Source organism: Cervus canadensis, chromosome 7 (assembly GCF_019320065.1).
Source record: "Cervus canadensis isolate Bull #8, Minnesota chromosome 7, ASM1932006v1, whole genome shotgun sequence".
Taxonomy (NCBI): Eukaryota; Metazoa; Chordata; class Mammalia; order Artiodactyla; family Cervidae; genus Cervus; species Cervus canadensis.
In genome coordinates, this window is record NC_057392.1 from 14,677,141 (window position 1) to 14,697,026 (window position 19,886).

Genomic DNA, 19,886 nt, shown 5'->3' on the forward strand with positions numbered 1-19,886 from the left:
GCAGAGCAGCTGAACTTGTGCACCCCAACTACTGAAGCCCATGCACCTAGAGCCTGTGCTCCGCAACAGGGGAGGCCACCGCAGCGAGACGCTCATGCACTGCAGCTAGAGAGCAGCCCGCGTCCTCCACAACCAGAGAAGGCCAGTGCCCAAAAACAAAGACCCAGCACAACCATAAATATAAATTTAAAAAAAAACAAATTAAGTAGACAGCTCCTTTTCTAAAGAAAGAGTGCCTCTAGTTTTAGGAAGGGAACACATAAACTATTTGAAGGATACATTCAAAAGAGCAGCATATTAACAAATGCAGATTACTATGATTTAGAACTAGCCTGTTAAGTTCTAAAATGCAGTGCTGTAAAGCAGTCTTGTAAAGGTGTCCTATGGAAAGCTTTCTGAAGACATTAAATGAGCCAGTTTTATAGAATGCAAAATACATCGATGACAGCATTACTGATGGAATTTGAAAGGCACAGTTAGAAGTTGTTTAAGATACTACAGAAATAGTGTCAGAGATGTAGAAAACAAGCTATGGTTACCAAGGGAGCAAGCGGCAGGAAGGGATAAATTGAGATATTGGGACTGAATATACATACTATACACACACACACACACACACGTATATAATAGATAGCTTGTATATAGCCTACTGTACAGCACAGGGAACTAGTGACCTGTATGGGAAAAGAATCTATGAAAGAGTGGATATTATGATTCACTTTTCTGTACAGCAGAAACTAACACAACATTGTAAATCAAATATACTCCCAAAAAAATTAATTTAAAAAAAAGTTGGTTAATATACTAAACCTATGGTGATCAGGACCATCCCCGAGAAAAAGAAAGGCAAAAAGGCAAAATGGTTGTCTAAGAAGGCCTTACAAATAGCTGTGAAAAGAAGAGAAGCAAAAGGCAAAGGAGAATAGGAAAGATATACCCATTTGAATGCAGAGTTCTAAAGAATAGCAAGGAAAGAAAAGAAAGCCTTCCTCAGTGATCACTGCAAAGAAATAGGGGAAAACAATAGAACAGGAAAGACTAGAGATCTCTTGAAGAAAATGAGAGATACCAAGGGAACATTGCATGCAAAGATGAGCACAATAAAGGACAGAAATGGTATGGACCTAACAGAAGCAGAAGCTATTAAGAAGAGGTGGCAAGAATACACAGAAGAAATATACAAAAAAGATCTTCACGACCCAGATAATCATGATGGTGTGATCTCTCACCTAGAGCCAGACATCCTGGAATGCAAAAGTCAAGTGGGCCTTAGGAAGCATCACTACGAACAAAGCTAGTGGAGATGATGGAATTCCATTTGAGCTATTTCAGATCCTAAAAGTGATGTGTGAAAGTGCTGCACTCAATATGCCAGCAAATATGGAAAACTCAGCAGTGGCCACAGGACTGGAAAAGGTCAATTTTCATTCCAGTTCCAAAGAAAGGCAATGCCAAAGAAAGTTCAAACTACCACACAATTGCACTCATCTCACACGCTAGCAAAGAGATGCTCAAAATTCTCCAAGCCAGGCTTCAACAGTACATGACCTGTGAAATTCCCAATGTTCAAGCTGGATTTGGAAAAGACAGAGTAACCAGAGATCAAATTGCCAACATCTGTTGGATCATCAAAAAAAGAGCAAGTTCCAGAAAAACACCTACTTCTGCTTTATTGACTATGCCAAAGGCTTTGACTGTGTGAATCACAACAAACCGTGGAAAATTCTTCAAGAGATGGGAATACCCGACCACCTGACCTGCCTTCTGAGAAATCTGTATGCAGGTCAGGAAGCAACAGTTAGAACTGGACATGGAACAACAGACTGGTTCAAAATTAAGAAAGGAGTACGTCAAGGCTGTATATTGTCACCCTGCTTATTAAACTTATATGCAGAGTATATAAAAAAAAAATATGTCAGGCTGGATGAAGCACAAGCTGGAATCAAGATTACCAGGAGAAATATCAATAACCTCAGATATGCAGATGACACCACCCTTATGGCAGAAAGGGAAGAACTAAAGAGTCTTTCGATGAAAATGAAAAAGGAAAGTGAAAAAGTTGGCTTAAAACTCAACTTTCAGAAAACTAAGATCATAGCATCCAGTCCCATCACTTCATGGCAAATAGATGGGGAAATAATGGAAACAGTGACAGACTTTATTTTCTTGGGCTTCAAAATCACTGCAGATGGTGACTGCAGCCATGAAATTAGTAGACGCCTGCTCGTTGGAAGAAAAGTTATGACCAACCTAGACAACATATTAAAAAGCAGAGACGTTACTTTGCCAATGAAGGTCCATCTAGTCAGAGCTATGGTTTTTCCAGTAGTCATGTATGGATGTGAGAGTTGGACTATAAAGAAACCTGAGCACCAAAGAATTGATGCTTTTGAACTGTGGTGTTGGAGAAGACTCTTTGAGAGTCCCTTGGACTGCAAGGAGATCCAACCAGTCCATCCTAAAGGAAATCACTCCTGAATATTCATTGGAAGGACTGATAACTTTGGCCATCTGATGCGAACCCTGATGCTAGGAAAGATTGAAGGCAGGAGGAGAAGGGTATGACAGAGGATGAGATGGTTGGATGGCATCACTGACTCAATGGACATGAGTTTGAGGAAGCTCCGGGAATTGGTGTTGGACAGGGAAGCTTGGCATGCTGCAGTCCATGGGGTTGCAAAGAGTTGGACACGACTGAGTGACTGAACTGAACTGAACTGTTGGTGGGGAAATCTGGCTTGCAAATATGTAGTACAGATTTCCATTGTGGGAAGTAAACAATGATATTTTTAATGTATGTTTGATGATTAGAAAGAGGATTAAGTGAGTTGTAACCCAAGTCATGTGTCACTGAGTAAGCCAAAAACACAATTTGGATAGCTGATCTATCTGAATTGTTCTAAATATTTCATTCATTCTCTCAGTGCACATTTATTGAATACCTACTATGTGTAATGGTACAAAGATGAAAAAGACAAAGATGCCTCTGTCATCAAAGAGTTCTCATTTCTTTAAGTGTCTTTTATAAACCAGTGGTATCTGCCTGCCTGTAAATTCAGCCTTTGCTTATTTGTAGAGCCCGATGTAGCTTCAAGTGATGCCACAAATATTGAATGTAGCATCCAGCGAGATGGAGACAGCTATATAATTAATGGCAGGAAATGGTGGAGCAGTGGTGAGTATTCATAATGATCCTTCATGCCAGATGCTGTGCTAGAATAATAAGATACATAGTTATTCATTTCATGACCACAGTTCTTTAAATTGTATCTTTGAAAGCATTTTCAAATTTAGAAATAGTTGATAAAAGAAAGTAATCTTAAAATAATGTCTTGATTAGGCAATGTTTATTTTAAGAGCAGAAAACATCTATTTTTTTTACAGTTTGTCAGGTAAAAATTCATATTAGTGCACACCATGTTTAGCCATTGTCATTTCTACCAAAATTAAATTTTAGTAGGGGCATATTACCTGGACTATAATAATTTATACATAATTTTTAAAGAGATAAGCAGTACATGTTATTAAAAGTAATTTGTGGTACATATTTTCATTGCTTAAAAATACAAGTGTTTAAGTGAAAAATAAGTCTTTATATATAGGAAAATATTTAGTCAACCCTCGGTAATAGAATCACATAAGTGGATAATTCCTTTAGGCAATTATAAAAATTAAAACCTGTGATTGTCTGAAAATTGCTTCTAGAGTATATATGATAAGTCTAATAGGATAACCAGCTTATTACTAAAGAAAGTTGACATCAAAGTAAATTATATGTTAAGAAACTTACTAGTAATACATTAAAATAGCCAGAAAAGCTTTTTTTTTTCTCATTGCTAGTTTTTATTCTTTCTGGAGTTTTATTAAATCACTTACAAATTAGGAACAGGAAAAAGAAAAAGACATTAAATGTTGCTGCATGATTATTCAAGTATTAAAATTATGCAGGAAAATTGTTATATTAAAATTTAGATAATTTAAAATAACTGTAAATGACCCTTAAACTAAATCTCTTTAACAATCTGTTTTAGATGACCTAACTTGTAGTGTTTTTCTTATGTATGACTGTTAATACTATTTTCTTATGTTGTTAGTTTTAATTTCTATGTTTTATGAATTTATTATTTGTTTCCTCTTTTTCTTGGCTTCTACCCCACTCCCCTTTCCTACCCCAACCTCTTCTTTGCTACAAGTTGCCACCACAGTGTTTGAAATTTGAATTTCAGAAAAATGTAGATGTTTGATCTCAGCGGGAAGCATCATTCATGTGTATTGAAGCAAGAGACAGATAGGTCTTATATTTAAATGCTGAAAGTACTGGTTGGCTCTGTAGCTTCTTCAGATTCGAAAGGAATCTCCTCCACATTTTGTCTTTGTCTTCTCCAGGATCCGTATTTCTTGGCAACTTTCATGATGTAGTTTTTAAAAGAGGTTCCCATGAAAACGTACAGGACTGGGTTGAGGCAGCTGTGAAAGAGTGCAATACTCTCTGTGATTTGGATGGCAACATCCATGCGTTTGCTCATGTCACAGTCAGTGATCAGGGAGTAGATGATGTCTATGGCTTGGCAGAACTTGACAATGTTATAAGGTAATTGAGTGACGATGAAAACTATGACCACTGTGAGCAGAACTTTGAGGGGCCGAGATTTTTTAATGTTAGGCATCTTGATGAGTGTCTTTGCCGTGATGAAGTAGCACACTGCCATGATAAGAAAGGGTATTACAAATCCAATGCAGATTTCCAGTATTTGAATTGATGCTTTCATTGATGTTCCTAGGTGGTATGGAAAGATGGGAATGCACCTAGCTTTATGATTTACTGTATAAAAAACCAACTGAGGGATACTCAGCAAGATGGCAGCCACCCAGACACAGAAACAGATGACCCAGCATGGTTTTCCCACTCCCGATTGACTGGGAGCTTTAGTTACTGCCCAGTATCTGTCTGTGCTGATACAAGCCAGAAACTGCATTCCAGAGACAAAATTGACTGTGTACAAGGCTGAAGTGACTTTGCACATGATTTTCCCTAAAACCCACCCATGAACTGCATTAACTGCCCAAAAAGGCAAAGTGAATAGAAGTAGTAAATCTGCCACTGCCAAATTCAAGATGTACACGTCTGTTTTGGTTCTCCGCTTTTTGTAATAGGCATAAATCGCCACTACAGTGGAATTGCCTGCAAGTCCAATGATGAAAGCTATTGTGAAGAAGGCAGGTAGGAAAACTTTCGCAAATTTTCTGACCTCTTCTTTTATACAGATCACTTCATACTGACTATAGTCATGAGTGTCATTCATTTCATTTTCCTCATAATAGTAATCTGTTGACTGGTTGTATTCCAAAGCCATGGTTCCAATCTAAATGGCAAAAAGAATACAGTGTATTTATTTTAATATTGCTTAAGTGGAAACACTTTTGCTCTAGCATATGTTTTATGCTTTTATTAGCGAATAGTTTGTTGCTGTAACATATGTGACCCTGAGTCTGCCACTCTTTGAAACTCTTTAATGGAAGTCACATTGGAGTATACCCTCAAGAATAGTTTTTCATCGCTTGTTTTTACAAGTCTGTACAGGAACTGGGATTTACAGAAGGAAGATAAAAAATAATACCCTGGGAAATGTTCTTAATCATTAAGCCCTATAACTTTTACATACACAACTTTGTGATTCTTATGCAGTATGTCAACAATAAATTAAAATTTTAAATTAAAATAAATTATTTAAAATAAATGTTTTACTTATATTTATTCATGAATTTATTTTAAATTAAGTTAAATAAATTATCTCAGAATTGTACTTAATTTTAGTTGTTGGCTTTTATAAAACAAAGTCTCCTCTAGTTAGCTTCCCTCCAAAACTTGCCACTGCATGCTGATTGTAAACTACTGTTTGGTAGAACTGTTGTCCCACTAGTCACCTAAGCCTTAAGCCTGCACCGTCCTTGATTCCTCTCTTATCTTCATCCCTTCATCCCAGATTTTCAGTCTGCCCCTAAATTCTGATTTTACCTTCCAAATAGGTCTCAAATCTGTCTCTTCCTTTTCACATAATTCAACCACATTATCACCTGGCCTATTACAATGTCTTCCCAACTGGTATCCTACTGTTCTCATTCCTTCTTACCACTTCCTTGTTCCAACATTTCTCTTACTGCCATCAGAGTGCTCTAAGATGTCAGTCTTGTCACTCTCCTGCTTAACTCCCCACCTAAAAGACACATCTCTCTGAAAGATACAATCTAAGCTCGTTACCATGACACCCAAGGCTCCATGATGTAGTCCTACCCACGGTTCCTGTACACCCTGAACTGTGCACCTCACACTGTAGATGGTGACAGTACTGACTGGCCAGTGGTTTTTTGGCACACACCATGCCGTAGTATGCATCTACATCATTACTCATTCTGTTCTTTTATCTGATATACTGTTTCCTTCCCGTCCCTAGAAAGGCCATTTCCTATTCAGTTAACTCAGACTTCACCTTTCTAGAAGACTTTCCCAATCCAATAACTGTATCTATGTATCAATTGTATCTACATATCAGAGAACTGGCCTGGTCCTGTGGAGTTTCCCAGACTACCTTTTCCCTCTGTGGTCTGAGTTCCCTAAGACTGTGACCTATTGGATTTCTGTTTGTAATTAATAACTGAAGAGAGTGCCTGGTACACTCTAGGTGGCCAGCAAATATTTATCAAACTATAACATTTACTAATAGGTATAAAGCTGTTATTCTAGGAATGGAAAGATGATATTCCAGGAATCTCATGTCTCATCATTCTACTATGTTGTCAATTAATACCCTGTAGTATTAAGATAAGCTTGCACAAAATTCACATTTTAAAATATATATAATAATAACTTTTAGCATTTTTATTATAGTGGTAAGCTTTGTTATGCTTTTTCCTTAGCCCTTCTGTCTTCCTTGGGTTATTTTTTGTCCTTGGAAGAATCGCAAATGTTCTTATAGAATCATTAATAAAGATATTATTTTCAAAACAGTACACCAGCTTATGCTACATTTTCAAAAGAATATTCTTATACTTGCTAACCTTTTGTAAATGAGTAAAGCAAAATGAAGAAGGCCACATAGAGGAAAAACACCACATAGAACTGCTTTCATTATATAAAAACCAGATGCTCACAATTTAAAATGACTGTTTTATCCTTATAGTTATTTGAAAAGTTCCAATCTAGAAGACCACTCTAGTGTTCATTTTCTTATATGTTAATTATTAACACAATATGAACTTTGTTCTTTCCTTCCCTTTTATCACAGAAATCTTGAACCTGGTGATAAGGTATAATATGGCCAAACAGTATAAGATATTAAGGAAAGATATTTTAAAAGAATTAATCATACTAAAAATATGAGTAAATAAATATAGGACTGGAAATTATTTGCAGAAGTGATCCTTCTGGCAGATAAATACAAACACATTTAAATGCCTTTATAATTATTACAAGAATTAAAAAAATTGGTGTTTATAAAACAAAGCAAGAAAAAAATGGTATAGCAAACCCTGTTACTAACAAAGCTTTATAGGCAACTAATGGTATTAAAATAATATTTTCTTCTTGCTATATTCATATTTTTAAGGTTGAAGTGTATAACTTTTCAAATAGCTATTTTTTGCACATGTAAACTTTTATGCCTCGATTCCCTCTGCATAGGTAAATATACAAAATCTTTGGACTTTAAAAAAAAGTCATATCCAACTCTGAATGAAAAAGAAAGAAAAAACCAACCTGTTTCAGTAGGCAGACAGGAGCAGTCTTGAATGCAGAGAGTAAAATCAAATGACACTCTCTAACTCAGACTACTTTTGTTTTCGTTTTTACACCCCGCCTTTGTCTTACATCCAAGAGTGCTTTCCGGAGACGTAATCTTGTGAGCACTTGATCTTTTATTTATGTATAACCATCCTGTGAAGCCAGATCCAAGTTCTTAAGTATCCTTGGTTATAAACTTGAAGGAATTCAATCTTGTTTCAAAAGCTACAGACTTTTCCAAGTTTCCACTTAACTGAAGGGAGTGGGAACGTTCCTGCAGCTGAGGTACTGACTGCCAAACCAAGAGAATTCACCAGAGCACCTCAAGGCAGCTAATAAGGACTTGTAGGTAATATCTAGACAAATACTATCTAAAATTATTTTATCTAAGAAAGAAAACAAAAATGATTGTTCACTCAGAAAATTATCTTTTTGAAGACTAAATTATCAAAAATAAAGTCTGAGTAATCATTAAGCATTTACAGTAGAGTTTAAAGTTTTATACCAGATCATTTTATATTTTATTAACACTTAACACTGTGAGACTCTCCTTGGCTTCACTGAACTCCTCCTCTGTCCTTGACCCCAGAGTATGCCTTTCCCCATGACTTTAAATTCTTGTGCCTTCTTGTAATCTTCAATGACCAGCCACAAACTTTTCACATCCTTCTGCCTGGGAAGCCTATCTCAACTGTCTCCCCCTCCCCCCACTTCCAAACAAATGAAAGTTAGAGAAAGAAATGTATGCAGATTCAACACTGGTAGGCTGTTTGACCTGAACTCTCCTCACATTTGCATAATAGTTCCCTTATTTACTTTCTCAGAGGAGACTAGGCTTAGTCTCTACCTTCAGAAGTTATTTCAGACCCATACCTTTTTTACTCTAAGCAGTTGATCTAACATTCCTGTTGGTTCACAGAAAAGAGGCTGTAGGTCACTGAGGTCTTCACCTTCTGACAGTGTGTGTCTGAGGGTACAGACAGGTTCTCCTCCTTGTTATCTACCAGTCTTTGAGGAAGAGTTATTTGCATTGCAGCTAAACCACCTCACCAAGAAAAAAGTACCTAGATTTGCAGTGTTTGCCATTCTTCATGGTGTAAATACTCCCACCATGGCCAGTTTCAGCTACCAATGTGAATTCACTGAGGGCAAATTTGCTAAGAGATGAGTATTTTCAGCCTTTCTTAGGAGGCTCTAGCACAATTCTTCCAAAGGAGGCATCTCTTCTCCTTACCATAGCTGATCATTACTCTGATCTCTTATGAAGGATACTGCTCTTAATATTATCCCTGCCCTCTCTAGGGGCTCCCTAGGTGGCTCAGTGGTAAAGAATCGACCTCCCAATGAAGGAGATGCAGGAAACGCAGGTTCAATCCCTGAGCAGGGAAGATCCCCTGGGGTAGGAAATGGCAACCCACTCCAGAATTCTTGTCTGGGAAATCCCATGAGCAGAGGAGCCTGGCAGGAGTCGAGGGAGTCACAAAGAGTCGGAGCAACTGAGCATACATGCACACCCTCTCTAGACTCTCTGATCTTTCGCTTTCTCTTACCTTTTATACTTTTTTTTCTTATGTATTTTGTGGCCAGGAGGAAGCAAACAAGCGACCTTCCACTAAATTCTTAGAATGATCTACAAGTTCCCACAAGGGCTGCCTCCATCCCTCAGTACCTCTCTGACTTATTTCCTTTTACTCACCTCTTTGCTTACTTATTCTGCCGCACCAGCCTCCATGATGTTTTGAAATGGACCAGGCACATTCCTTCCTAGGGCTTTGGTACTGGCTCTTCTATCTGCCTGGAATGTGCTTTCTTTTAATATACACAAGGTTCACTCCCTCATGTCTTTCAAATGTTTGTCCAATCACCACCTCCTCATTGAGGCAACCTCTGACTATTCTATTTAAAATACCATCACAAAACAAATGAACAAACATTAAACAAAACAGAAACAGTTATAGATACAAACAAAAAACAGATGTTTGCCAGATGGGAGGAGGAAGATGGGGAAAAGAAATAGGTGAGGGAGATTAAGAGATTACAAACTCTTAAAAAGGAATTACAAACTTCCAGTTGCAAAATAAATGAATCATGGGGATGAAATGTACAGTGTGAGGTGTATAGTCAGTAACTAAGTAATTTTTATATGGTGACATATCATAACCAGATTTATCATAGTGGTCACTTTAAAATGTATAGAAATATTCAATCACTATGTCATATAATGGGAACTAATATAAGTCATAGGTCAATTTTACTCTGAAAACAAGCAACCACAAAAAAAAAGAGATCAGATATGTGGTTACCACAGGTGGGTGTGTGTTTGCATGCTCGGTCACATCCAACTCTTTAATATCCATACTACATATTGAATTAATGTTTTATATGATTTGGGGGAGGTTGGGGTTTTGTTTTTTGTTTTTTTTTTTTTAGTGGGGAGGCATTGACCATACTGTATGGCTTGTGGGATCTTGGTTCCCTCACCATGGATCAAACCCATGACTGCTACACTGGAAGTGTGGAGTGGAGTCTTAACCACTGGATCACCAGAGAAGTCCTGTATATGAGTTTTTTTTTTTTTTTTTTTTTGTATATGAGTTTTTTACTTAGCATTTTTGCTTAAGCACTTTCATGTTACTCCAAACTCCCTATAAATGACATTTTTAGTAGATAAATAATATTTTGTTGTATAGATTATCATAATTTGCCTTACTATTCAACTGTTATAAGATTTTTCTAGTGTTTTGGTATTACAAATAATGTTATAGAGAGCATCTTTGTAGATGTAGTAGGAAATTGTACTTAATCTTATCTTACTGAGGGATTTTGAAGAATGGGACTAACCATGTCTAACTATCACTTTTCTTGTTACACTAAAGATAGCATTCTATAGAATAATCTTAGAGTTCTTTCAGATAATTGCTTAGAATGTTTTCTTATTCTTTTAAGGGTTCCATTATATGGACACATCCATATAATTGTCTTCTGTTGATGATATTGATTTATGCCCAATTCTTTCCTCTCTCAGTTAATTCATGCATGCTAAGTCACTGCAGTCATGTCTGACTCTTTGTGACCCTATGAACTGTAGCCCACCAGGCTCCTCTGTCCATGCAACTCTCCAGGCAAGAATACTGGAATGGGCTGCCATGCTCTTCTCCATGGGATCTTCCCGACCCAGGGATCGAACCTCCATCTCTTATATCTCCTGCATTGGCAGGCGTGTTTTTTACCACTAGCAACACCTAGGAATTTCAGGAGCAGCTGTATCTGTAGGATAAATCTCAAAAGTTGAATAGGTGGATTAAAGACTAAGTGAATCTGTAATTTTGATGGATGTTGCCAAATTATACTTCATAGGGATGGTATCACTTTGTACTCTCACCAATAATGTATGAAAATATCTATTTCCCTAGAACATTGCCAGTTGAATGTCTTGTTCCACTACCATTTTGCTGTCTTAAAAAACTTGTAATTCAGTACCAGTTCAGTACCATTCCCCTTCCCTTGCCAGCTATATGTGAGATATTTTCCCTAAATTGTTGGGTTTTTTGTTTGTTTGCTCTTGTTTTGTTTCTTTGTTGTTATTGTTTAGTTGCTAAATCGTGTCTGACTATTTGTGGCCCCATGAACTGTAGTCCACCAGACTCTTCTGTCCATGGAGTGGGTTGCCATTTCCTCCTCCAGGTGATCTTCCTGACCCAGGGATCAAACTTGCGTCTTCTGCATTGGCAGGAAGATTCTTTACTGCTGAGCCACCAGGGAAGCCCAATTTTGTTTCTTACTGTACAATAGTTTAATACAGATCAGCCAATCAGTCTTCCTCTTTTAATTTATTTTTTCTTTTTGGCCACACACAAGGATTGAACCTGGGCCATTGGATTCCTAGCCACTGAAGCCCAAGGGAATTCCCACGTTTATTATTTTTGAGGTTTAAAATTTCTTTTCCATTCAGAAATTTCATAGATACTAAATTGTTTTTTCTTCTAGTTTTTTTTTTTATGTCTTGATTATTTAATCTTTTTTTAAATTTCAATTCTGATCTATTTGGACCTGATTTTGATTCAACTATATTTTGTAGTAGTCACAGCATGTAACATTTATAGAATACTTTTTAGATGTAAACCTTCCTAGAGGAAGAATAAGTGAATTTCAAAGGTTGTTTCTCCTATTAACAATAGCACATATAACCCAAGGGAACACATGAGATTTTCTTTTTTTTTCCTTAACTGTATGATAAACATTTTTTTTTAACAAGTGGAAATTTCATTGTAAAATGTTAGTTAACACATAATTGTTTTTAAAATCTGCCTGCAATGTGGGAGACCCTGAAGAAGGGAATGGCTACCCACTCCAGTATTCTTCCCTGGAGAATTCCATGGACAGAGGAGCCTGGTGGGCAATGTATGATCCACGGGTGCACAAAGAGTCAAATACGACTGAGTGACTCACTCTTTCACTTTTCATTAGTATTAATGCTAAGACCAAATGAAGTTTATATATTTCACATCAGAAGTTCAATATTGGTAGAAATAACCTTGATGCTTTGTAAATGACTAATTGTACTTCATATTATATTATTGTTTATATCACTTTCCTTATGGTTGCAGGCCATATCCATACTCAACAGTTATGTTTTTCTCCACCTGTCATATTTCCTTGTGTTATAGAATGATTTTGTTTGATAGTTATGTGGTTGTAAGAACGTGTAAAATTAAAACTCATCAGCAAATATCAGCAAAATGTCCCTTTCAGCCTGACTTAATCCTGGCATTTCAACAGTCTTGAAATACCACAGAGTCTGGATTAAAAACAAAATTATTTTATCTGTGCCATCTGTTTTCACTCATGAAGGCCTGTGACATAGCAGATAAATATTTAAATGCTTTCTGATCTATTCAGATTTCCTTTAACATATTTAATTTGTGACATTTGGCATCCTGTCCATTAAGTAAAATAACATGAGAACAAAAACTCTAGAAGAAGGACATTTCAGCAGCTGCATCTGCCAAATTATGCTTGTAGCTAAGATGAGATGATATATTTGTGAGAGGGTTTTCCCATTTTCTGAAACATCAAGGTTAAATCAAAATATTTCAAAATTTATAGCTTATGTATTCATCCTTACTTCCTCTATTTAATGACCCCAAAAAGGAGAGCCAATTTAGAAGTTTCACTTTTTTAGAATCTGAGTTGTTTTCCATATTAGATTGGGCAAAGCAGAATTGAAGAAGTATTTTCCTAGTTTCTTGAGTTTCATCAAAATTTACATGATATCTGAAATCTGTTGGGTACTTAAGTAAAGTTGTGGCAACAGTTTTTCATGATAAAGAGAGCAGGACAAGAAATGCTATTGGGAAATAGTAGAGAAAAATTATGGAATTAGAAAAGGCATGCTTTCAGTTAGGTTTTAAGGGAATTATAGAGAAGATTTTACTTTTGAAGGATTAAGATACATGAATCCTTAAAAGATGCACCCAAAATGGTTTTGATTACCAGGATAAAGTGGACAAAGAAAAGATCTCTAATGAAATGAACCCCAAGTCACACCATTATGTCCTAATCTGATTTTTAGACGTACACCCACCAAGGAGACAATGTGTTATATGGGGCAAGTGGCCTGACTCTTCATTCTTAGAGCCTCAAGTCTTCCTACAAGTAAAACCTAAAAAATTGCAAGTGGAAAAATATCCAGTTGAAAAATTAAAAATAAGCCTTTCTGGAAAGGATTCTTTTCTCTATAATTTCTAGCTAAAAATCAAAGCATGATTGCATATCATTGCAGAACCAGAGTCAATCAAGGGTAAAAAAAATTCCCTCTGCTCAGCGTTTTCAGATAAGGAATTTCCATTAATATCCACATTGAAATTTAAGTTTTATCATCTACTCTTTGAATCATCCTAATGTTTTTTGGGTTGATCCTCAGAATCGTGGAATTCATTTTCTTTGTATTAGCACCTGTAAAAATCAGAAGGACACGCTTTTGTAAAAATAACTAAACACAATTTGGAAAGTGAAACATGGTTCAATAAATGAGGATAGTCAAGTGGACTCAACATCAAGAGTATAACATCTGAGATTTTTAAAACTTAATTTTGAGATATGTGAGTGGGGAAATCTTTTTTCACTAAAATCTGGAAGATGTAGCAGCTGATACATCCTTCTTATAAAGAGTCTTTTCAGAACTGATTGAAAAAAAAATAGTTTCCATTAAATTTAAAGAAACCCAAATTAGAGCTTTGGTTTTAAGACAATTGTCTTTTAACCTTAACCATATTTTACTTTACATGTATAATTCACAATATAGGATAATTGAGGGGAATAGAATGGTAAGCTCTTGATTTTATTGATTTAAAAATTTTTAAGCTTCTAAGATTCCTGATTCTGCTTCTTATGTGATCAAATTTTGGGGTGATCATTGCATTTCTAAAACTTCAACTGACATTAATGATAGGTACCTGATTTAAGAAACCATCACATGAGATAAGTGAAAACCTGGTTCTGGCAAAGTTTTAAAAACCCTAGGGGAGTTCCATTTCTGGTGTGGTGGATTAACCACCTAAGATTGACCTTCTCACAGATAACAGCTATAAAACTACAAAAAATAACTACCTGAAGAGTCTGTAGAGTGACAAAAGACAGCTGATTTTGTAGCAGAGTCAGACTTTAGAAGATGAGATGGGCCCGAGGCCTCATTTTAAGAATTTGGCCTAAGGACTCAATGGTGTGAGAATGCTGAAGCTTCTTTAGATAACATAGGTCTTTGTGTCCTAAGGAACTAGAGAATAGTAAGGCAGCCATTGCTCCCAGAAAAATGATAGAATAGGGTGAGACTCCAGGAAAGGGAAAACTGGAGAAAGAGAGCTCTGTTTCCTGTGTAAGCTTTGTCCAAGCCTCTGGCTTACTCATGAATCAAAGTGATTCACAAGGCAGACTCAAAGCACCTTGCAGCTAAATGAAAGAGCTAAAGTGAAATGTGGCCTCTCATTCACCTTAACTGAGACAGACTCTGCAGTTTGACTCTACCTAAGTTAATTGCCTCTTAAAACAATAACATTAACGGTCTTCAGAGAGAGAGAACAGAATCCAGAGTCTTCAAAACAAAGGAATCATTATGTCCAGAATACAATGGAAAATTATTCATTAAATGAAGAAGCAGGAAAACATGATTCACTTTCAGGGCACCAACCTTGCTTCATCCCTATTCCCATTTCCTCCTCTCCCCATATTATTTTGAAATAAGTCCCAGATATCACATTATGTCTCTCACGAATATTTCAGTGTGCATCTCAATAAGAGCTCTTTTTAAAATGTAACCACAATGTCATTAGCACACCTAAAATTACTTAATATTGTTACATATCCAGTAAGTATTCAAATTTCTAATTGTTTGTAGATGGATTAATGCTTTTCAGTTTGTTTAATTGAAACAGACTCACCCTGATCCTACTCCATGGCTGGGGAAATTAAGTCTTTCTCAGTCACTGGTTGAGGAGTAAATATCGTGAATTTTGGTACTCTTGTCCATAGGTCAGAGAAAATGAGATCTAAGCTAGCATATTTTGCTAGAAGAAGTTCATAATCTTTCTAGCATGCTGGTGTTTGAAATGGTATGAATGGGAGAGCCATCATTTTGTCTTAAGGGCTGCAGTTCTTTCATGGCTTCTTTGACTTCTGGTTATTTTCATGCAGCAGTTCTCATTGAAGAAGTCCATTCTTGGCCTTAGTTAGTCAATTTTCTTGAGTGATATACAGTTTTGTACATAAGCATTTCTTTTTTTAATGATCAAGGGCTTTCTTCCTGTGTGTGTGTTTGTTTTGCCAGAGGTAAACTTAGAAGGATTAGAACTTTTAGTGTGAAATGTCAAACTAAAAATTTCTTTTTATGATGTATTCTCTTCATTGTCTCTCTGGTTTTAGGAGCTGGGAATCCAAAGTGCAAAATTGCAATTGTTATGGGAAGAATTAACAATAAGTCTGAACTCAGGTAATAAAACAATAGTGATTGAGAAATCTACGAGGAATAAGAGTCAGTCTTTTTTTGTACTCACTTAATTTACTTAAAATTCACTATTTAGGCTCATAAATTATAATAATATAAAGTATATTATGATATTAAATGTCATATATCTGTTGTTTCACAATTATTTTGCTAAAGAAATATTTAGAAAACATTTTAGGAAGTGTTGGTATACATTCTTCACTGTGAAATTTCCTGTTTTAAAAAGTGTTGCTGAATTCTCAAAGCTGTTTGGATCCAATTATAAGATATATAAAATTTTTCAAAACTGTCTGTAAGTAATTAAGTGATTAGATATTTAGATCCAAGGCAATAATCTTGAAATGTTTAATATATTAAATGTCAGTTCCCAGTTACCATTCTGAGCAAGGAGAAGCCTCAATTAAATAACTTTCACATATATTTCAAATCATTGTTTTTCCAGATTACAGCCTGCATCCGAATGTACTTAATGTAATGATTTTTACACAATTCCTATTCCAGATATTGTTACTTACATGATTACATGATAGCAACAATGAAAAGATGACAGTTGAGTCTCCACCTAACATGTTTTATTTTTCCACTTAGCAAACTTCCTAACATCTACTTTTCTTTTGACCAGACACAAACAACACAGCATGATTCTTGTTCCCATCAACACACCTGGAGTAGAAATAATAAGGCCCTTGACAGTTTTTGGCTACCTGGGTAAATATTCAATCAGCTTGTCTGTGTATTTGCACTGTGTATTTGCACATAACATTTTAGTGCGTGAGATGAATTCTTAGAAATCCTTTGACCCTTAGCATAAATTACCAGTGGAGTTCAGAATGGAACAAATGAAGAGAGAGGTGGTGCAGCGTTCTACCACGTTTTGTCTGCTTTGGGGAAAGGGCAAACTGGTATTTAAGGCAGAGCAACTCTGTCTGCCAGTCTTCTTTTCATCATCCAGGAGGAAGGGTTAATGAAATAGATGTGAAAAATTAAGTAACTCATAGTAATATTCATTTTTAACTTTCTTAATCAACCTATAAAAGTTATTAATAAGCAAAGGGTTTTGACTGATTTGAATGCAGAACTTTTCCTTCCTTCTGTCCTTGGGTGGAATTTCTAAGAAGCAAGGATATTTTGCTCAGTCTCATGTTCACTGTTTCCTTGCTGCTCAGGTTTCTCACTCTGCAAGTGTTTGTTGAGCGCTCAACCCACTCCAGTATTCATGCCTGGAGAATCCCATGGACAAAGGAGCCTGGCAGGCTACAGTCCATATGGTCACAAAGAGTCAGATATGACTGAAATGACTTAACATGCACGCACACACAAGCACTGTTACAGGTGATTAGAATACAATAGTGAACACAGTAAACTAAGATCTCTGCCCTTGTGGAGCTTACTTGCTAGGGGACAGAGACAGAGGATAAATATAGACATGTAAATAAGCTAGGTAGCTGAAAGCAAATGATAAATGTTATAAAAAACTGAACTTTAGGTTTTGTGGTGACCCTGGCTTTTTCTTTATTGTTAAATGTGGCTAATGAAAATATTCAAGAGGTGGATGACTTTTTGTAGGCTGCAACTAGAAAATGCACCCACAGGTTAAGTGGTTGGGTTGTAGAACAGCCTAAAAGACCATGAAAATGGGTTTATAATGTTGCTTGGCTATTAATACCCACCATTGTAGAGCCTATGTTTCAGATTTCAGTATGACAATCTCACCAACATCTCTCCAACTCCCTGCGCCAAGGCCAAGAGAAATACTGTGGACAGAGTTGATTATTAATGTCTGTTCTGACAGGAAAAGGGTGTGGAGTTAACTGGAGATTATCTCCAGAACTTGGCGAGGAGGAAGGATGATGTAAAGACAAAGTGTGGATGTGTTCCCAGTCTCTGTCACACGCCAGCATTTTCAAGAGGCAAACAAGCCTAGACTGGAAGCAAATACACTTTCAGGTCCAGCCTTGGCTTTGTCTCTAATGCTAAACCTGCCCTGTCCCTTCAAGCAGGTTCTTCACACCTTCAGGCATTGGTTTCCACAGTGATAAAATAAGACTTACATAATTCACTTGAAAATTTTCAACCATTGGAACCTTTTTTTTCCCTCAAGCAAAATTTTCTTCAGAAGCCTGTATATTAAAAATTTTAAAGAAGCAAAGAAGCCTCCAACAAATAAAAATAAATGGGAAAAAAATAAATAAAAAACGGAAAATTTTTTAAAAAATTTAAAGAAGCAGTAATAAAACAATAATCAGATGATCTGATTTGAGCTATGGCGCCATCTTCTTTTTCACAGCTCTACAACCTCATAAAATCCATTCAGAAACCTCTGGGTGAAATGATATCTAAAATCTCCTAAAGTTTCTTATGCAGTGATAAGTTTTTGGGCTGTACATTACTGGGGGTTCAGGACTCAGGTCTACCTAGAAATGTCTGACATATGAGGCCTTAAATTCCACTGTCTTTGAGAATTATGTTTCAGTAGATTAATTATCTCTGACTCTATTTTTGTCACCTCATTTTGTTTTCTAAAATCTTATTCTCTATTTTACAGATAATTTCCATGGAGGACATTTTGAGATCCATTTTAATCAAGTGCGAGTTCCTGCCACCAATTTAATATTAGGTGAGATAAATTGAACAAATGATTCTCTAGTAATTTTTAAAAAATATTTTCAGGTCTAAATCTGAAAAAGATGTGAAATCTACCATAATTTAGATACTTTCCTTCTTTATAAGGGAAAATTATTTCCTTTGGTAATAATAACATTAATAAGGTTTTATTTAAGTATTTGATGTGGTGTCACATCAATTGAAAACATAGCTAAATACAAAAATTATACAATTCGGAGCAACATACTTTTTCCTAAAACATGATTGTCAAGCCTCTACTTGTTTTAATAAAACCTCAGTAGTTTCTGAACACTGTATTCCTCGAATGACTCCATCCTCTTGCTTGTTGGAATCCTACCCAACCTTCAGGGAACATCTCTGATGCCACCTCTTTCGAGAAGGTTCTTGTATTCCTCATTTCATCAATTCAATAAGCCCCTGATCCTGCCAGGCCCTCAGGTTACCATGATGAACAGACACCTTTCCCTCCTATGCTTTTTTTGTCCTTCTCCATATCCTTTATCCCTAGCATCCTTGCCCCTCTTCTAATTTCTAAACTCAGGACTGTGTCTTATCTACCTTGGTAACCATTGCAGCACTAACAAAATAACTTATATGCAGAGTAGGTACTCAAGAGACAGTTCTTGAATCTGATCCAAGTTTTTAATGATGGTGGTTTACATTTCTATGTATTAGAAATCAAAGTTCCATAAATGTATAGTGAACCTTATTACAGAACTTACTTTTTTCCTACTGGAATGCCATTTTTATTGAGGATAGTTCATTATTTTCTCAGGATCTGTGTAAATAACAAAAGAAATAGGCTGTGGTCATGTTCTCCTTTCTTTCTCACAGGTGAAGGCAGGGGATTTGAAATTGCCCAAGGCCGGCTTGGACCTGGCAGAATCCACCACTGTATGAGAACAATAGGTTTGGCTGAACGTGCTTTACAGATCATGTGTGAACGAGCAAACCAAAGGGTGGCCTTTAAGAAGAAACTTTATTCACATGTAAGAATATTTACTTACTTGAATTTATTGTAGCCCAATGCACTATACTAACCTTGAACCAAAATAACATTATTTGGTCAGAAAGAGATTTCCTCTGCATAAACAAAGTGATTCTTTTCCACAAAATATATTTATTTGTAGTCTGTATTTAAATATAGTTTGATGATGTGGATGGACCTAGAGACTGTCATACAGTGTTAAGTCAGAAAGAGAAAAACAAATATCATATAATATTCCACATATGATTCCACTTATATGTAAAATTAGAAAATGATACAGGTGAACTTATTTGCAAAGCAGAAATAGAGACACAGAGGTAGAGAACAAACATGGATACCAAGGGGAAACAGGGCAGGATGAATAGGAGGGTTGGGATTGACATATATACACTACTGTGTATAAAACAGATAACTAATTGAACCTTCTGTGTAGCACAAGGGACTCAGTCCTCTGTGGTGACCTAAATAGAAAGGAAATCCAAAAAAGAGGGGTTACA

At 36.2% G+C, this 19,886-nt stretch overlaps 2 protein-coding genes across 3 annotated transcripts in view; one reads left to right on the forward strand and one right to left on the reverse strand.

Moving 5' to 3' along the window:
* ACAD11 (acyl-CoA dehydrogenase family member 11) overlaps positions 1-19,886 on the forward strand; it is a 99,308-nt gene that overhangs the window by 65,411 nt on the left and 14,011 nt on the right. Inside the window, exons 13-17 of the mRNA XM_043474398.1 lie at positions 3,077-3,175; positions 15,695-15,761; positions 16,399-16,484; positions 18,322-18,393; positions 19,236-19,390. Of these exons, the coding sequence (XP_043330333.1) occupies positions 3,077-3,175; positions 15,695-15,761; positions 16,399-16,484; positions 18,322-18,393; positions 19,236-19,390 (479 nt within the window). The remainder of the gene's footprint in view (positions 1-3,076; positions 3,176-15,694; positions 15,762-16,398; positions 16,485-18,321; positions 18,394-19,235; positions 19,391-19,886) is intronic.
* On the reverse strand, positions 3,820-9,558 carry ACKR4 (atypical chemokine receptor 4). Of its 2 annotated transcripts, XM_043474400.1 has the most exons (3): positions 9,474-9,555; positions 7,754-7,930; positions 3,820-5,363 (listed from the first exon to the last, which is right to left on the reverse strand). In XM_043474400.1, exon 3 carries the CDS (start codon positions 5,352-5,354, stop codon positions 4,302-4,304), a length of 1,053 nt encoding a protein of 350 aa, XP_043330335.1. In that variant the 5' UTR covers positions 5,355-5,363; positions 7,754-7,930; positions 9,474-9,555; the 3' UTR covers positions 3,820-4,301. The 2 variants fall into 2 exon arrangements, with proteins under 2 accessions (XP_043330335.1, XP_043330336.1); XM_043474401.1 differs by lacking the exon at positions 7,754-7,930 and having other exon boundaries at positions 9,474-9,558.

Bases quoted from the DNA above. Each gene is read 5' to 3' on its own strand.
- ACKR4 (XM_043474401.1), bottom strand. From the start codon at position 5,354: ATGGCTTTGGAATACAACCAGTCAACAGATTACTATTATGAGGAAAAT.